Source organism: Protopterus annectens, chromosome 14.part0 (assembly GCF_019279795.1).
Source record: "Protopterus annectens isolate FY-2018-M chromosome 14.part0, PAN1.0, whole genome shotgun sequence".
NCBI classification, from domain to species: Eukaryota; Metazoa; Chordata; order Ceratodontiformes; family Protopteridae; genus Protopterus; species Protopterus annectens.
Window position 1 is genome coordinate 127,275,530 of NC_056748.1, and position 19,024 is coordinate 127,294,553.

The window sequence follows — 19,024 nt, forward strand, 5'->3', positions numbered from 1 at the left end:
TGTGACCCATCCTGCTACTTCAGTAATAATTAATGGTCTTGTGACCCATCTAGCTACTTCAGTAATAATTAATGGTCTTGTGACCCATCTAACTACTTCAGTAATACTTAATGGTCTTGTGACCCATCTAGTTACTTCAGTAAAAATTAATGGTCTTGTGACCCATCTAGCTACTTCAGTAATAATTAATGGTCTTGTGACCCATCTAGCTACTTCAGTAATAATTAATGGTCTTGTGACCCATCTAGCTACTTCAGTAATAATTAATGGTCTTGTGACCCATCCTGCTACTTCAGTAATAATTAATGGTCTTGTGACCCATCTAGCTACTTCAGTGATAATTAATGGTCTTGTGACCCATCTAGCTACTTCAGTGATAATTAATGGTCTTGTGACCCATCTAGCTACTTCAGTAATAATTAATGGTCTTGTGAATACAACAAAACAAAATGTAAAAAATATGTTACCACTGACTGTAACAAAGTTTTGTAAAGACACTCCTGCATAGATTTTCATTCCATCATTACTTTTCATTATAGTATTCAGGACATAATCTACATTAAAAGTCAATCATATTTCTTACTTCAGTCGCTGCTTTAACCATTTCAAGCTGTCCTCTGTGAATCTGAATACTCCAAAAGAAGCTATTGAAGAGTTTCAGGAGAACCCAACCGGTTAACCTGAAAGGATACAAAAACGCAGACAGGTGAGGGACCAATAATAAATAGCACATATGTTATTATGGCAATTATCTATGAAGACGACAGTACAGTCCTGTGTGATACTTAACATTACAGCAGACATTCAAAGACAGATCACTGTAGGAGTAAATCAGTACACTTGTGTTTACCCACTTTCTGTTTCCTCTCCTGACTAGTTTTCAAAAGCTAATCTCTTGTGAATATATATGATAGTCTCACACCTGTGAAGGTAATGCCATATGTGACATGAGGCTAATATACAAGTTCAACATCTGTTCAGCTAAATCTTCAGTCCTTCCGGACACAGAACCTCCAAAGGAACAGTACTTCTGGCAGCTGAATGACTAAGAACCAACAGTAACTATAAATGACAAGCAAAGTATATATACCAGCAGCAACCGCCAGGTATAATAAAACTAGGTACATAGCTTCAAATAGGTAAGAAGGGATAGAAGCACTACCATTACAGTGACATCTCCTCAAAGTTTTACTCTTGTGGCAATTATTTATACAACTGCACTCACACTATCTTCTCAGGGGACAGTCACTATCACAGTAAATCATTTCGGCTGGACAATGCCCCAAGCAGTACTAGGTTACCCTTAGGAGGTAATGAATTACAGTACCCCCTGCAGCACAGCCGTGGCAAACCCATGTCTGTAATGAAATGTTGAAACTGGAATATCTAAATAAATTCCAGTTTAGAAGGTTAAGAGAAATATTGCACATCACCCAAAAGCAATCATTTTGGCAGAGAGGCTGCATCCCTTGCACCCCCTAACATGGGGGTTCTGCTCCCACAACCATAATCCCTACTATCTTTGTTGCTGCACTAACTTGGAGAAAAGAAGTGTATCAAAACCTCATCTTTGCCCTCTTCTCAGAGCCACACAACCTCAGAGAATGCAATACAGCACCTGTGATATACCCAATATCCAATCTACTGACATGCTGACACTTTAAAAACAGTGCAATATGTACAATACTTCAAGTAGTGACCAAATATTACTCCAGAAATAATAGTGAAACTGTCCTGCAACTAGACTGATCTGTCTTACAGTGCTTTTTTTACATGTGGGAAGCAGTCCATGTATCAGCGTCTCAAATGCCCTGGATGGATATGTTTCTCAAGTATAATGCATAAGTAGCTGGTTCGAACAGTCACTGCCATCATGACTGCATTCGGTCAGTACTTGGCAGAGGTTGAATCATCATCATCACCCCCCCTATATTCTACATGGAACAGAGAACACAAAGATTAGTCCAGATAAAATCACTTTAGCTAGTAGAACTAAGAGATTCTCTCTCTAATGTGCTCCCTGTGGGAGGAATAAAGATGCCTCGTTGAAGTTTCAAGTAATTTACTCAGTTAAGCAGGTAGATGGGCAAAAGTGTTCTTGTTCTAATATATTACATTCAACAGGTCAGTTATTTAAAGGTAACTACAAACAATGGTGGGAGGGTCCAGGGAGCTGAACGGAGAAAAATCTAGAAGATGGAAAAACAAGGAGCCAATCCCACAGCATGAGTAAGAGTTTATTTACAATATATGTACAGCAGCAAGACAAAAATAGTTTATACTCAGGACGTGGCACTGACAGTAAGTGTATGGTTGGATGATGCAGGAGGCAGCAGCTAAACTGAATACGTAGTTGAATATGCAGCATCTGAAGTAAATGCTCTTCTGCACCATGGCAGTCTGCATAAAAGACTGGCAGATGAACAGACTGATTACAAACAACAGATACAATGACATTTCACAAGAGGGATGGATTAGTTTCCAGACACCATTTCACTGTAAACACTGTGCAAGGTGACTTGTACATGAGGGGCTTGGGCTTGGACTTTGGAAATCCACCTACTACAGGTCACTCTTGTTTCCAAAAAGGACAGTAGATTCAATGGGAGAAATGTCTGTTCTTAGAGACCTTAAATGCAGGACTCCTTTAAGGGAGGTTTTCACTGGTTAGCTATAATCTATGGAAAAACGTGGGATCCAGGCACTGGGGGCATATAGACATAGTCTTCTGGTGTAGGCAACTAACTATCTGCACTGCAACTAACTATCTGCACTGGGGACACGTAGAAATAGTCTTCTAGTGTAGGTAACTATCTGCACTGGGGGCACACAGAAATAGTCTTCTAGTGTAGGCAACTAACTATCTGCATCGGGGCATGTAGAAATAGTCTTCTAGTGTAGGCACCGGGGCATGTAGAAATAGTCTTCTAGTGTAGGCACCTAACTATCTGCACCGGGGCATGTAGAAATAGTCTTCTAATGTAGGCAACGAACTATCTGCACCAGGGGTATGTAGAAATACTCTTGTAGTGTAGGCAACTAATTACCTTGCAGTGAGGTTGCCTGGTTAAGATTCTCGATGGTCATGCTGCCTGTAAAATTTAGTAACTACCTATAAACCTATATCACATGCGAAAATACTTAATAGCTGAATATGCTAGGTTAGACCAAAACATCTGACTGAGCTATTTAAGCAAGCTTGGTAAAGTGATAGTTTAACTGATCTAGCCCCTTAACAGACATATGACGTATAGATCTTTTCCACTTGTGTAGATAAGATTTCCTCTTTGCTAGCAGCTTAATCTTTCTTCAGAATGGCCAAACAAGATCAAAGGACTCGCTTATGATCACATCCAGTGAAGACGGAGGGGTGACAAAGTTCAACACAACTATTACAGACCATCCAGTCAGAACAAATGCATCACAGGAAGCCCCACATTGTACTGGGATGAATAAAATTCAGACCTTTTCCTGCACCAAAAGATACCTACTTTTCAACTCAATTCAGGGAAGTCTGATGTCTGGTAACAGTTCTCAGTTTTCAATCAGCAACATCTCAAACAATGATAATGAAACAAGGCAGCAGCAGCATGCAAACTTCTTTCAACCAGCTTCCATGCAGTCATGGCTCTAAATATGCTATCACATCATCATCATCAATGATGTCATAGGCTGATGACAAAGCAGATGGGAAGTGAGAGAACAATTTGAACTGACAGGTGCAATTTAAAGGGGATGCTCAGAAATTTCTGGCACCCTGTTATTTTAGGTTACAAATCTGTACTTTCTGGCAAATACTAGACACTTGAGAGTGATGCCTTAGATAACAGTACTAGTTTTAAGATTACCACCTGAATTATTTGGTGAAGATGTACTCAATTAGCTCCGAAAAATTTGGTCTTACTGATTCATTCTTGGTACCAGTTAAAAACTGAAATAAAACTCTAGGCACTTTGTAGTGGGAAGCTCTCACTGTATTGGCCAGCTGTCTCATTAGAAAGAGAGCCTGATGAAATGGATAAAGTGGTATAGAACTGTTGTGGATGATGATATTATATTGTGTAACTCTGACCAGTAGTTTGTAAAATCCATTTGACTTGCAATGATCTCTCAAAGGGGGATAAAACTGCAGACCATCTCCCTGGGGTAGTGGACAGGATACACTGGCAAGCTGAAAATATAGTTATAAGCAGGGGAGCCTTTACTGGTCTCTTCTTGTTTCCAGATCTGACTTGGAAAATTATTTACCATTGTACTGTCTCTGGCAGTAGAAATGCCGAGTTGGTGGAGAGGTCTTACTTCTTATATAATTTATGGTGCAGGCATGAAACGTATCTTCAACCAAAGATCTGGCTTAATTTTTCTCCAAACTGGTGATAATGTCATCAGATGGTAGTCAAACAAAAGGTGCTGAGTAACTAGTGCATGAAAGAGATAAGCCTTAACACTGATCTGCACTTATCAGGCCCATCACAGAATACAATACCCCTTTGGGATGTATCTTACTAAATATCAAGTAGTTAGAGGCCCCAAGGGTTAGTTGAAAAATAAATCTCTTGGACACGATCTATCAAGAGATATAAGGCCTTGTTCCTGTATTCATTGTCCTACAGGTTCCTTAGGAGTATGTGTGCTTTGCATTCTGGGTTATTAGAGATCTGTAATCTGAAACTTATTTCTGCACAAATCAAACAATCCTGTGAACATCAGAACAAGAGATCTGAACCTGCTTCAGCAAATGAACAAATCATGGTGAAGACAGAGAGCTTTGTCATGCAAAGACACCCTTTGCCTGGAATAAACTTCCTCTCTAGATCAAGCAGTGTGACACTTTCTTTAAGAAGGAATCAGACAATTGGACAGGTATTCATAAATTTATCCCGGGTATGACTGGTCTATTACTCATTGAAAAAGGAGAACAATTCTACGGGTAGATATTGGCAAGGTGTAAATGGCCCTATGGCCCAACTGCCTTATACATTTGAAGACAACATCCCCTGGAAAAACGTCTGGATGTAACCAGACATGCCGCCTTAAAATATCTCCAAAAGAATGGCAACCTTGGATGATGTACCTACAGGATCATATACACATATAAGTATAAGCACACAAAACTGTATTTACCAATCTCTAAACTGCGAGTATAGAGGAAGGTCTGCTCACCTCAGTTCCAACAGGTTTCCTCATCTCTTTCCTTGGGGAGAAGTGTTCTTCAGTGGACCAATCAAAAATAATTCACCCACGTGGTCTCCAGAGTACCACATTAAGGTTGGGAGATACAGTAATCTGAGGAAGTGCCCACCTTTTCTGACCCTAGAAATGGTGGACACTCAATCTGCTGCATATAAATGTCCTCATCTTTGAATGTTTGCCATGGACCTCCTTCAGTGATAACAGCAAAGATTCTCAAGATTTCGGAATCATACCAAACCTTCACTGGACTTGAGCAACCTCAAAGTTATGCAGTTTGTTGCTATGATAGTACAGTGTCCTGCAACATTTTGAAATAAGCCTTCTTGAGTGACTTACAGTCTGCAGTAAATGAAGGTGACACAGGAATGAGGTGGGGTCTCAGGAGTGGTGAAAGGCTCTTTGGAAACATAATGCATGTAGTTTTCAATTATAATACACACTTGCTTTGGCCAAAACAATTCCTGAACCTACAACACTACAGGTAAAGGTTAAGACAAAGGTACTCACTCAGTGGTGTCCTGACTTTACATGCCTGGAATGCATGCTAGTTCCTCTGCTGGTACCTTGGAAGACCAGGATATTAAAAAAACAAAAAAAAAAACCTGACATGGCAGCCAATGATGTGGAACACAAAAGACAGCTCATATCTTCTGGAACTACTGCCTCTTCTAGATGAAGTTTCACAATCTTTCAGAGTCCAGCCTTTCCTCCTTTTTGCCAAAACGTTTACACTTCTCCATGTCTTTCAGCGAATGTTCTGAAATGTCCCCCTGAAGTACCTGCTTTTCAAAATGTTTATTTCCTGCTAGGTAAGCTGACAAACCTTTTAAACACTGGAGTTTAGTGACATCATTAAAGCTTTTATACATATCACACAATGTTCAAGCCTTAATCATAGCAACCTTTTACTGCAGTTTGTCTACAACAAACACGCATATTGGATGGCTTTAACATTAAAGACATAACTTTACTTGAAAAATAATCATGAATCAATTTTCCAATGTTTAAAAAAACTAAAAAAAGAAATTATCCATCATGTGTGCATATTAAACAACAAACAATTCTACAACACAGCTGAAGATCAATAACTGTCAGATGCAAAGAAAAAAAAATGTCTATATAGGACTCTAAACCACAACCAGGACTAGTATACAGCATGCACTGTGGTACAGAGAACCAGAATACCCTTTCCACAAATGGGAAGGGGGGGGCTGTAAACCTGCTCCACTATCAGGAATTCAGTGAACCAGGAACCAGACCCTTACATGGATATCAACCACAAAAGATCTCACTCTCTCACAGGTGACAGGAGCCCAATAATTCCTCCTGCCCCGCCCGCCTAACAAGGAATATAAATAAACTATCCATGAAGGTATCTCAGGAACAGGTAGACTAGGGTTCCCAAAATGGGTTGGGCCAGGAGCATCTCCTTCAGGATCATGCACCTGGTCCATCACATGGCGAAGGAGCAACCAGAAAGGAAAATTATCAAAAATAAACTCCTGGACCACTGGTTCAAAGTCTGTGAAAAAATGCATTCAAGCTCCTTAAAGGGGAAATCTTTCCACTGGTGGAATGGAAAGCAGCCCTCTCAAAGAAGGGACACGAATAAAGACTCAAACAAGGGCTTCAATCGTACTCTTTGGTAGAGATCGGGGCAGAATATGTTTTGGTCCCAGCAGTGGAACCTACGCCTAACAGCAGCAGGTTACAGAATATCTTGGATGCCTGTAAACCCAAACTATAATATTACAAGGTATGTTTAATACGAAAAACTGTTCCCATCTGAATATAAGTAGGAGTATCCCCAACATCTGCCAATGTTTCATGTAAGGCAAATACCTACAAAGAGCCACAGGTCTCCCAGCAAAAGGAAAGGAATTTCTTATCCAGGAAAGGTTTCAGAGCCACCCACAAGTACCCTAAGCCACCAAGGAGGTCAGAGGGCAAGAACGATGAACGATGTCCTTCAACACAAAATCAGTTCTTGCCTTGCATCCCAGTGGTAAGACAGAAGGGAGGTGATCCCCCAAGAAGTGGTCAAGACCTGTCTCTGGACAGTCTCACTTCTGAAAGCCTAACACTAATCAGTCCTCCTAACTGGTTACCCAGCAGTCCAACTCTAAGCAACTGAAGGGGTGGTTTTTAAAGGCAGGGTACAAGATCTCTATCCACTGGAAAGAAAAAACTGCACACTCCTTGCTTAGATGCAACTACATCCTTGAGGGGGGGCTTTTTAGAAAGGCTGGGGACAGCCCTGTATATCACACTGAGGTACCAGTGACCAGACCAACTGCCAAGAAAAGAAAGAGGAGACATTGGCCAAAATGAACAAATTCAGTGCAGAGATGAGGCAGGCTGAGGGACTAAACACAGACATGGGTGAGCCAGAAGGGCCAGTCTCAGCCCTTGATGGTAAACAGCCAATCACTCATACTATGCAAAGATAATCAATCCTCCACATCCATGTGCAACCTTGGAAACATGTCTTCCAGACTCAAAGTCATTTTTTTCTGTCCACGTGTACATACCAACATTTCAGCCCCTGCCACAACTAACAGCTTATTCCCCATCACTGGGACTAGAACTGGTAACTGTGTGGCTATCATCAAGGCAGCAATGAGGAATTTTTATTTCTAGCTATAAGCCAGGCCCAGTTGTTGACATGATGGATATTTGCAGATGTGATGGCCTGCAATGCCTTCTCCCATGAGCACATACATATTCTTACACATGCCTCATGCAGGCCAATGCACGGATACTGCTTGGCAAAGCCAACTGTACACCTCTGTTCCTGCATCACTCTCTCTCTCTGTCTCACCTCTCTCACTGACTGAGCCAGTACTTGGGTTACACATTAATCTCAGATAATCTGGGTCACAGTCTGGGCTTTTTTTTCCCCTCTCTGTGCCACAGAGCTGATCCCAAGTCTACTTGGGCTTTTTTTCCCCTCTCTGTGCCACAGAGCTGAACCCAAGTCTACTTTTTCATGCTTCGGGGGTGTTCTCTTTTTCTGACAACTGGGAGGAGACAATCACTGCCCAGGTCTTCCTTCTAAAAGTGCACACTTGGGATGCCTCCCTGTTCATCTTCATGCCCCTCGAAGGAGAAGGACTAAAATTATACACTTCCTTCTCAGAAGCTGACCACCCACTCCACTGATGAAGTGAATATTACTGCAGACAGCAAACTTAGGAAAGGGGCCAGGCCAGGATTTAGCACTGGGGTCTTTACCAAAAAACTTGTGTGACCCTCTGAGAGGTTTGCCTGAGCCCGTTGTTCAGTCCTCATTGCTGCTAAGCACTGGGTGTTGGTGAAGGCCTTAAACAAGGATGGACATGTCAATAAGTGTCCATTTCCAGTTTATCTATGCTAAGTTACAATTACAGATCAAAAAAGTTGTTCTTGGAGTAACAGAGCATCCGCAGTTGTTCTTCTAGATTAATGAAAGAGGCAAGTTTTTGGACAATACAACAGTAGATAAGTTCTGCCTGTCCCCATTTTAGTATGAGACTCTGAGGTCAGGTCTGATTAGGATAATGCCAGGACACCTGTTACTAGTCATAGTTTCTAAAGCTGCATCATTCACACAACATAAAGAGATCAGTCCAATCCTGTCTAGTAGGACCAGTTAGTTTTCAATGACTATTATGCTGGTTTTACTGTTATTCAAAATGTACCCTGACAGCTTAGCCAGCTGTTGCATTTTTACCTTAAAATGAAGACAAGACACTTCTTCCTCTCTTTCAGTGGTATTTATTACACACGTGTGGTAGCCTACTGGAAAGTACCAGGGAGACTCTCCGAACAAAGGAATGCATAAGCTTATATGCTGGTGGTATTGTTGACAGTACAAAAATATAAACTAGACCAACTGAAATAGTACAAAAGACAATTAACCAATCATTGGTTTACCTGTACGCTTGAAGCAGTTCAGATTACCACATCTCTAGGCAGAGAAAGAAAATCAGATACACTTCCATATAAGGCACATTTCCTGCCATCAGACAGGCTCTTGTTTTTCAGTACTTTTCCACTATTCACAGTTTACTTAATAGTTCATAGTTCAAATCAATACATACAGGTTATCACATACTCAATCTCCTTTGAATACATGCTTTGACCATTCATATTCTACAATCCCCCAATTGATGCTGTGTAAGCATCACCATTTAGTCTATCATACATTTGCCCTAAGTCTAACATAACCATGTGGCTAGTTCCTTCAACATTGTCACATATTTTAATTTCATCATCCATAACTGTAGGCATATAAAACTTTGACATCTTCTTAGTAGTCTTGAAAGACATTAATTTCAAAATGAATGCTTTGATTAAAAATAGAACAAGAAAAGCAACAAGAGCTAATACTGCAACTAATAGGATTAACTTTAAAAGTCCACCTCCCCAACCTGAAAACAGGTTAGTTAACCATGCCCACATTGAGTTATCGGCCTCCTTGGCCTTAGAGAGTTCGGATACTCTCTGAATAAGTTCGAGATGACTTTCAATTTCATGATGATTGTCAGGAATAAACGTACAGCACTCCTCCTGGATTAAAGCACAAGTTCCGCCTTTCGCCGATAGGGTGAAATTTAGAGCCATACGATTTTGGAGGACTACAGCTCTCATGGCTGTCAGTTCATCAGTCATTAGTTCTAAAGTAGAAAATGTGGCATTGCTTAACACCTCAAGCAATTTAGACAGTTTTCTCAGTTCCCAGATTGATTTTGCTGCTCCATATGCTGGGATTATACCAGCCCATGATATGACGTCATCACCCAAGTCCATGTGAGACAGTTCTTTAGTGCCAGCATGAGCCAAGTCATGATGATAAATCCATGATGCATCGATTTGGCCTAACGGATTGGTAGGCTTTTTAACCTCTCTTACATTCCGGATTTTCCCTTGGGGTAGGACAAATGTATGTCAGATGGCTGGAACTAGATAACCTAAGAAGCAGCTACCAGACCAGTCCTCTGGTAGCCATTTATAGGCTCTTCTTCCGCATATAAAATAACAGTCTTGTACCAAGGTGGTAACATTTGAAGAGTGGTCACTGCCCGTGCTTATGCCATGGAACATGGCAGGAAATACGATTTTACGAGAACCAAATAATGAGGCATTTGTCAATATTGGTTGAATGGTATCAAATGAAACTCGACAGCCCAAAGCTAAGTGTTTTCTTTCTGTATAATTGCACTGGTATTAGACTGTCATACTGCAGATACTTTGTCCCATTTTTCGAGTCCAGTGATGTTGACTTGAGTAATTCCGTCGAAAACACAGAGTGCCACTGCAACGGAGAGAAAGTTTTAATGCAATAGATTTAATGGACGTAATGTTTGCAGTGTTGTCAAGTAGACTAGTCCATGTATCAATGATACTTAGTGGAGCCGCAGCCAATGACAATCCCCCATGCACAGAGGGAATAGAAGTGCAGATCCAGCAGTTAGAGACGTTGAATGTAGAAGCATAAACATATTTGATGGCTTGAAAGGTGTTAAAAGGTGGGTGCCAAATGGCTGTTTTGGTGTGATGCATAGATGGAGCAGGAAATAAAAATGGCCACAGCAAAAACAACAATACAACAAGAATGACTAGCAAAACGATTGTCCAGTATTTGTGTGGAAATGGTGGTTGAGTCTGTGTAATGTCAGAAGTCTGGAGTTTTCCAAAAGGGTAAATATTAGGCATTGTCAGGTACTGGAACAGTTCTACTTCAAGTACATGTAGCAATAGGAGGAGAATCTGGAGTTGAGAAAGGTAAATGCTGTTGATCTTCAGATGGCACAACTTTTTTGACGTGTGAAATGTGGATCCAAGTTGGAGATCCCTGCAGTCGCACAGCAGATGACGTAGTTAGAAGAACCAGTAAGGGCCCCTTCCAGCGTGGCTGGAGTGCTGTTTTTCTAGAAAAAGATTTAATGTAGACCCAATCCCCTGGTTGCAAAGTGGATGCTAGAAAAGGATCAGGAAGTTGTTGAGCAACTGCTACTTGTCGGTGGTGAAACTGTAAGAAAAAAACAAGAGATTTGCAATACAAAAGAACATCATTATCAAATGCATCATATTCAGAAAAGGGTGGTGGAGATGTCATGGGCATACGCAAAGGGCGACCCATGAGTATTTCATGTGAAGAAAGACCCTTAGTAGGATGCAGTTGTGACCGCATAGAAAGTAAAGCCAGTGGTAAGGCCTGTACCCAAGTTAGGCCTGTTTCTGAAGTGACTTTGCAAGTCTGGTTTTCAAAGTCTGGTTCATACGTTTGGTTATACCCGATGCCTCTGGTCTGTACGGACAATGACATTTCATAGTAATGCCTAACATTGTACACAATGAATCAACTAACTTAACAGTAAAATGTGTCCCTCGGTCAGAATATATTTGACAAGGAACACCAAAACGAAGTATCAATTCATAACACAACTTTTTTGCAACTGAAATAGCATCATTCTTAGCACATGGGTAGGCTTCTAACCATCCCAAAAAAATATCAATAGTCAAAACATATTTAAAACGAGCCCAAGGTGGAAGTTCAATAAAGTCCCATTGTAAGGCACAAAACGGTCCCACTAGTTTTGGCACAGGTTGAGTGGGAGCCAGAGTGCCCTTTGAAATGTTATGCTGTAAACAAATGGAGCATGTGCTCAAAAAATGTTGTACAGAAGCAGAAAGTCGGCAAATGGTACACTTTTATAAGAGAATTTAACATACATATGGGGTAAATTAATATGCCATCTGGGTGCTGCCAAATTGAATCTGAGCGTTGAAAACAATTATGGGCCAGCCATGTTTTTCTTTCTGATTCCGATGCTTTCAGTTTAAAGCTTTCAATACAGTAGTGTCAAAAGTAGTGTAGTGTAAAATAGGCTGCAAAATTGTCCCTGAACAGTATTAGAAAGAGCAGCCTGCTTGGCAGCCCATTCAGCTAAATTAGTTCCCTTAGCCACTAGGGAGTCATTAGACTAGTGAGCTGCACACTTGACAACAGCAATTTTGGAAGGTAATAATAAGTCCTGCAAGAGGTGATCGATATACAGGTAATTTTTTATTGGTGCCCCAGAAGATGTCAAAAACCCACTTTCCTTCCACAGAGTACCAAAATCATGAGCAACACCATGGGCATAACTTGAGTCAGTATAAATAGTAACAGATTTGTCTTTGGCTATTTTACATGCATGCGAAAGTGCCACTAATTCCGCGGCTTGTGTGGAAGTACCAGGCGGTAATTGCCCAGTTTTGTAAAGCCTGAGATGGCAAGCAGACTGACCATGCAGCTTGAAGTTCACCAAAAGTATTTCGTAAGCAGGATCCATCCACAAAAAGAACTAAATCAGGATTAAGCAAAGGAGCATCTTGCAAATCTAATCTAGGAGACAAAACAGTGTTAACTACAAGTACGCAGTCATGTGGTTTGCCCTCGTCACTAGTTGGAATTAATGAAGCAGGGTTTAGTGGTGGACAGTGTGTAATTTGAATAGTGGGATTACTTAATAAACTTAACTCATATTTAGTTAGGCATGCATTAGCAAGATATTGAGCCTTTGTTTTTAAAAGTAATGCTTGTACCGCATGAGGTACCGCTAATATAGTGTCATGCCCTAATGTCAATGGTGCTACCATATCTATCAAAACAGCAGCAGCTGCTACTGCATGTAAACAGGATGGGTAACCAGAAGCAACAGGGGCTAACTGAGTACTGTAATATGCTATAGGTCGATAGCCTCCTGTGCGCGCTTGCGCCAGTAGGAGCAAGGCAGTTTTATTTCTTTTGCAACAGAAGAAAACAAAAGGTTTAGAATAATCTGGGAGCCCCAGGGCAGGTGGGTTAATCAATGCCATTTTAATAGCCTGACAGGCAGTTTCATGTTCAGGGGACCAAGGCAGAGGGTCTGTGACCTCCTTTTTTAATAGCTGTAACAGAGGAGCCGAAATTTCTGAAAAATTGGGCAACTACTGCGGTCGGAGAGGTATTGCACTTGTAACTAATTCGTGCAATCCAAGACTAGGCCAGTTTAAACACACTTCTTTAAACTTATCTTGTACTTGTGGGCGTAACCCATCTACGAAAGCAGCCAACAGTCCACTTTGTGTTGGCCCTTCGGTGGGTTCGGGTTACCCAGAATAAGCCTCAAAGGCTTCAGTAAGACTATTTAAATACTCGTCAATAGGTTTGTCTTCTTTTTGAAGTACTGACTTCATTTTGGACCAGTTGGGTGTGGGTGGAACTATTATTGTGATAGCTTCTACTAAATGCTGCCTAACTGCTTCGAACCCATTATCTCCATGCGAGTCATGTTTTGGAATGGGAGTAGGGACATTGGCATGGTCCTAAATCCGTTTCATTAGGTCAGCCGGTATGGCATACTGAAGAACTGCCTTAACTTCTTCTATCATAGGATTTTGTAAACAAATATGTCCTGCCAGCACACGCTGGAATTTAGCTGGGTTAGTACGAATGGGCGGTAACGATTTAGTAATGGCTTGAAAGTCAACCGCCGACCACGCCCTAGGTACTACAACGGTCGGTGGTTCCTGTGCACTTCTAGCATGAGCCAGGTTAGGTACCTCCTTCAAAGGTAACAATCTATCGTCGTCTGACTCTGACCCTGAATCGGGATTAAATTTATCTGGTCCAAAATATCCTTCCCCACTGTCCATTATAGCAGGGAACTGACCAAAAAGCCTTCGGTGTAAATGTCATTTTCCTTTACCTTTATAACAGGGTTTAGCCTTAAAATACATTACAGCTTTTGCTTCTTTATGAATCTTACTACGAGTTTTTGGTCCCTTTTTTCTATCACTTGCGTCTGGATCTGAGTCACTGGACTGACTCGCCACTGCTTGTTTCTCTTTCTCTAGGGGTGGGGTCTTTAGTGGTGGAATCTGGTTGCTGTGCTTCTGCTCCTTGTTGAGCGAAGGGGGGGTGATATTGCGGGAGTGCAGTTGGTGGTGGGGGGAGCCAAGCATTATCGTCTTCCGACGATTCAATTATCTGTAATTTAGCTAATTCCTTCACAGGATAAAGCCCCTTTAATGGTGGGTCCTTCAAACATTTACCGTTTACTGTACCTAGGTTACTAGCAGTTTGTTGTAATTCTTTCAGTTGCTCTTTTAATTTCTGATGATTATCCTTTAAACTACTAATAACCGAATACTTTTCTCTTTCTTTTGCCTCGGTCATCCAATCATTAAATGCTGCCCAACACAACCCTGGTATTCTTCTCCCTTTTCTCCTTAATTTCCCTTGTAGATTTAGCAAAATATTTTTATTAAAACTACTATTCTCTGGAAAGGCGAGTTTACCATCGTCCTCAGTGAGGGCGACCCACTGACTTATAAACATACAACTGTCCCGGGACACACGAAAAAACATATAACCAGCTGGTGTACCTCTTTCTGGCTCTTTTATGGTTCCCACACTTGCTCCCATTTTCACACAATAAGCTATTCTGTTATGTTACAGAGGTAGCTATGACGTTTTGTAAACGTTGTTTTCCCCACTCTCGTATCTCCTTTCACTTTTATGTCGCCAGTGTTTCATTTTATCCCACTCTCATACTGCACAATCAACTTACCTCAAACAACTGAATGAGAGGAATTATTACATTGCTATAAAATTATTAATACCAAATTTTTGTAGCAGATAAGTACAGCAAATGAAAGAAACACTGCCAGAACAGAAAATTCTGTCATGGGCCCTTTTACTAATAGTACTTTGTTCAATCCCCAACTACCGCAGTCATTGTCATTTCAGATCCGAGTAAATGCCACCAATTGGGAGCCTACTGGAAAGTACCAGGGAGACTCCCTGAACAAAGGAATGCATAAGCTTATATGCTGGTGGTATTGTTGACAGTACAAATTAAAATAGTACAAAAGACAATTAACCAATCAGTGGTTTACCCGTAGGCTTGAAGCAGTTCACATTACTACATCTCTAGGCAGAGAAAGAAAATCGGATACACTTCCATACAAGGCACATTTCCTGCCATCAGACAGGCTCTTGTTTTTCAGTACTTTTCCACTATTCACAGTTTACTTAATAGTTCATAGTTCAAATCAATACATACAGGTTCTCACATACTCTCTCCTTTGAACACATGCTTTGTCCATTCATATTCTACACAGCTTTGCAGAGCACAGAAACACCTGCACGGAGTAAATGACAAAAGGAACAGTCTATCGCAACCACTGTATTATCACTGGCAAACTGAAAAAAACAAAGTTCAGCTTCAACACTAGAACCACACGAAGTCTTCACTGGTAGAAATGAGTTGTCTCAATTACTGATGGTTAGGAAACTCCTTGGTGTTCTTAACAGGACTGGAAGTAGCATTTAATTTAACCATCTGCTGCCTTTGCTCAAGACAGGTGTGGAATAAATTCATGTCTGAAGCTGCAGTGTTGAGGACTGCATACGAATCCACAGTATCAAAAGCTTTAGCCATGTCCTAGAGGAGTGGTATGTTGCTGAAACCCTCATTAAGGCATGCCCTGATGATCATGCTAATGGAGACCGCAATATACATACCAAGGCAAGGAAAGAAGCCATGTGAGAGAATGACATTAAGTTCCAAGTAATTACAAGGCTGTCTGTGCATTAAGATCTCTAGCAAGGTATGCCCAGTTCCAAGATGGAGGCAACATATTATTGACAGCATCCCAGATGACTGGGATTGAACTAGCAGCCCTGGCACTGAATCACTCAAAGCAGAGAGAGAGACATGAATAAAGGTGTTTGGCTTGTCTAGTTCTCCCACAGAGGTGAAAGGAAGTTGTGACAACTTCCTTGGAAGCTCAGTGCCTGTGCCTTGGAGGTTATGACAGGGATGCCTGGAGGGAACATCTCATGTAGGAATGATGAGAAATCCTCTGCTGTCATCCCATTGCTACCCCTTCCTTCCTACATCTTAGGGGATGCATAAATTAGGAACAGATGATACTAAAGAGAAAACCTCAAGCCACTCCTGATGTCTGAATGATGATTCCTCCCAGCTGACCCTTACCCCAGTGATAGGAAATAAATGGGACAACTGGCCACAGAGCAGACTGACGTTTGAGAGTCAGAAAATAATCTGTGACTAGGTATTTAACATGGCAACAGATCTCTCACCCTTACTGTTATTCTAGCCATGCAGAAGATACAAAAATGTTGCAGACAGGCCATATCATAAAGTTGTCACTCTGGGTGTCACTACTAACAGCCTGAAGTTTGACAGATTTTTTTTTTAATTTGTTAAACAAAAAGAATCAGGTTTTTGAAATGCTTTGTATAGTTAAGCAAGTTTTACAGAATGAATACTAGGATATGGATAGATTAACCTGTCTGAGTTGATGTTTATCAGAGTTCTAAGACTTTTCCAGAATTCTATGACTGTGCATGCTGGAGTTTTGTAACCAATTCCTCTTCTCCTTTTCACTTGTGAAACAGTCTAAAACATAACGAAAAAACTATAACATCCATTTTTTTGGTACAGAGTTACCATCAGCCTAATTTCCCTTGTTGATATTTTCTTAATTATTCCTGTTAATGTATTTCTGAAATAATTAAATGTGTCGCAAAGCCAGAAAACAGATATTGCAGAAGTTAAACGTACTTCTGTTACAACACTGCTCAAAGGTACGAGTGAGGATGCTTTAAATATAATAATAAATAATAATAACTGGTATTTATTATATTTAAAATACAAACACAAACACACACACACACACACACACACACACACACACACACACACACACACACACACACACACACACACACCTCCAGATGTTTAATTTTGCTTTTTTTTTTTTTAATCTACCTGGCTGTATGTCATTTGTGACTGGAGAATTTGTGATCATAAAGACGGTTATTACACCAACTCTCTTATGAGTGTAGTCAGTTGTACAAAAACTTTATCTTTTGATTAGCGGTTGCATTGGCCACAAAAGACATGAGTTACACTTCTACTGTAACATCTGGTTAGTGAAGATTTACCTAATGCAAGAAGTCTACTATTTTGTTTCTTAAATATTTGGCTCTTCTAGCACCTGGATACATCTTTTTCATGTTTTTAGAAGCAAATCAGAATTGGAAAACTGAGAATGATGAAATTATCTGGTAAAATGTCAGGATTAATATTATTCAGTCTTACAAAAATAGAGAACAAACAATAAGCTGTCTTACAGACACGAGCTCACAAGTGAATCAAAACATTTCTGCACACCTTCATGCTCTGCTTAATGTTACTACGTGGTTAGAAAATGGGCAGAGGTCGATCAGATCAGGAAATAATTCAGAAATGCAGAAGCCTTGTGCATGGCCGCACTGAGTTGTACAACTCCGTTCCTGTCACTGCTTTCACCATGATGGTTAACAACAGCTAGTCAGTTGATGTGCCAAAAATAACGCAAGTGTCAAAATGGAAGAGACTTCATGATTATGTTTTACTTTTATGATAAGGTAGTAAAAGACAAACTGTATATTACAGGTACGAATCAGAATGAGAGATGATGATTTGTGAGTTGGAATAAAGGATGCAGGAAGGGGGTGGGACTAAGAGTGCATGACTGGATCACTGCTAGCCGTTTACAATTAATTGAAGTCTTTGCTTCATTCCACTGAAAAGACTGCTTCATGGAAACATTTAAGGGAATTTGTGTGGTAGGGATGCACCCTACAAGCTCCCATCTGGCGGGCTTCACTCCCCAAACCCTTACTTAATGTAATGAACCTGGTAGTCACACCCACAAGGGGAAAGGGGAGAAATACCATTTTAAAGAAGGTTAACAAACAAGTTATTAATGAAACTTCTTTAGATAAGCTCAATAGTTTGAGCTACTCCCCTTACCCATAATCCCATATTCTCCTTAGTTACCTCAGATAGAGTCTGCCCTCCACTCAGCTAACCAAGATGTGTCAAAGTATCACCAACCATTACCATACCCTGAACAAGGGATATACCAAATATGGCCCACAAATGGAGAAAGAGGAGGAGGACACTGGAAGCTCACGTAGGAAGGCCAACGGGAAAACCCCTAAGGACATCCTAGAAATTATGAAATAGGAAGGGGGCTAGAGGGCGAGAAGTTGAGGAAGGATGAAAACAGACAACATAGATGCAGAGTTTATGATGAGTACATAGCTTTAAAATCTGATGTTGTCTTTTTGTCTGTTTCTCAACTGATGGGACAGAGTCCCCAGCTACAGTAACCCTACATGGTCCTCAAGGAAGGATATTCTGAAGTACAGTGGAGCCAAATGCTGCCTTACTGCTAAATAAGATGTCCAGTTTGTTATGAGTTATAAAGCTATGAACAGAGGACTGTGTGACAGCTGCACAAATGTCATCTATAGAAACTCTGGACCAAAAGACAGGTGATATGGCCATAGAGCTGGTGGAATGGGCCTTAGGTGGTTTGGCCAATGACAATCCTTTACTCTTGTAAATAAAAACAATGCAATCAGTGAGCATTTTAGCCAAGGTTACCTTTTATACTGCTTTACCAAATTTAGCCTTGGAAAAGGAAATAAAAAGTTGCTCTGATTTTCTGAAACCTTTAGTTCTGCAAATATAGAATCTACGTTATCTATGAACATAGTGTAGCATATATTCTCCCTTATTGGAAACGTGGAAAGAAGACTAGTAAACTAACTGACTGGTAAATATTTGCCTCTGACACAATCTTAGGCAGGAAGGGTTAGTTAGTCTGAAGGGATACTCTACCCTTAAGAAAAATCAGGTAAGGTGGCTGGGAAGAAAGCACCTGGAGTTCTGATACCCATCTCGCTGATGTAAAGGTGACCAGGAAAATGGATTTCCATGACAAAAACTGTAATTCT

At 40.7% G+C, this 19,024-nt stretch overlaps 1 protein-coding gene across 3 annotated transcripts in view; it reads right to left on the reverse strand.

Annotated features, from left to right (window-relative positions):
• The window catches only part of GPAM (glycerol-3-phosphate acyltransferase, mitochondrial), a 921,522-nt gene that overhangs the window by 643,039 nt on the left and 259,459 nt on the right, over window positions 1-19,024 (reverse strand). For all 3 annotated transcript variants that reach the window (XM_044055836.1, XM_044055838.1, XM_044055837.1), the window contains exon 8: window positions 584-680. In XM_044055836.1, the coding sequence (XP_043911771.1) occupies window positions 584-680 (97 nt within the window). The remainder of the gene's footprint in view (window positions 1-583; window positions 681-19,024) is intronic.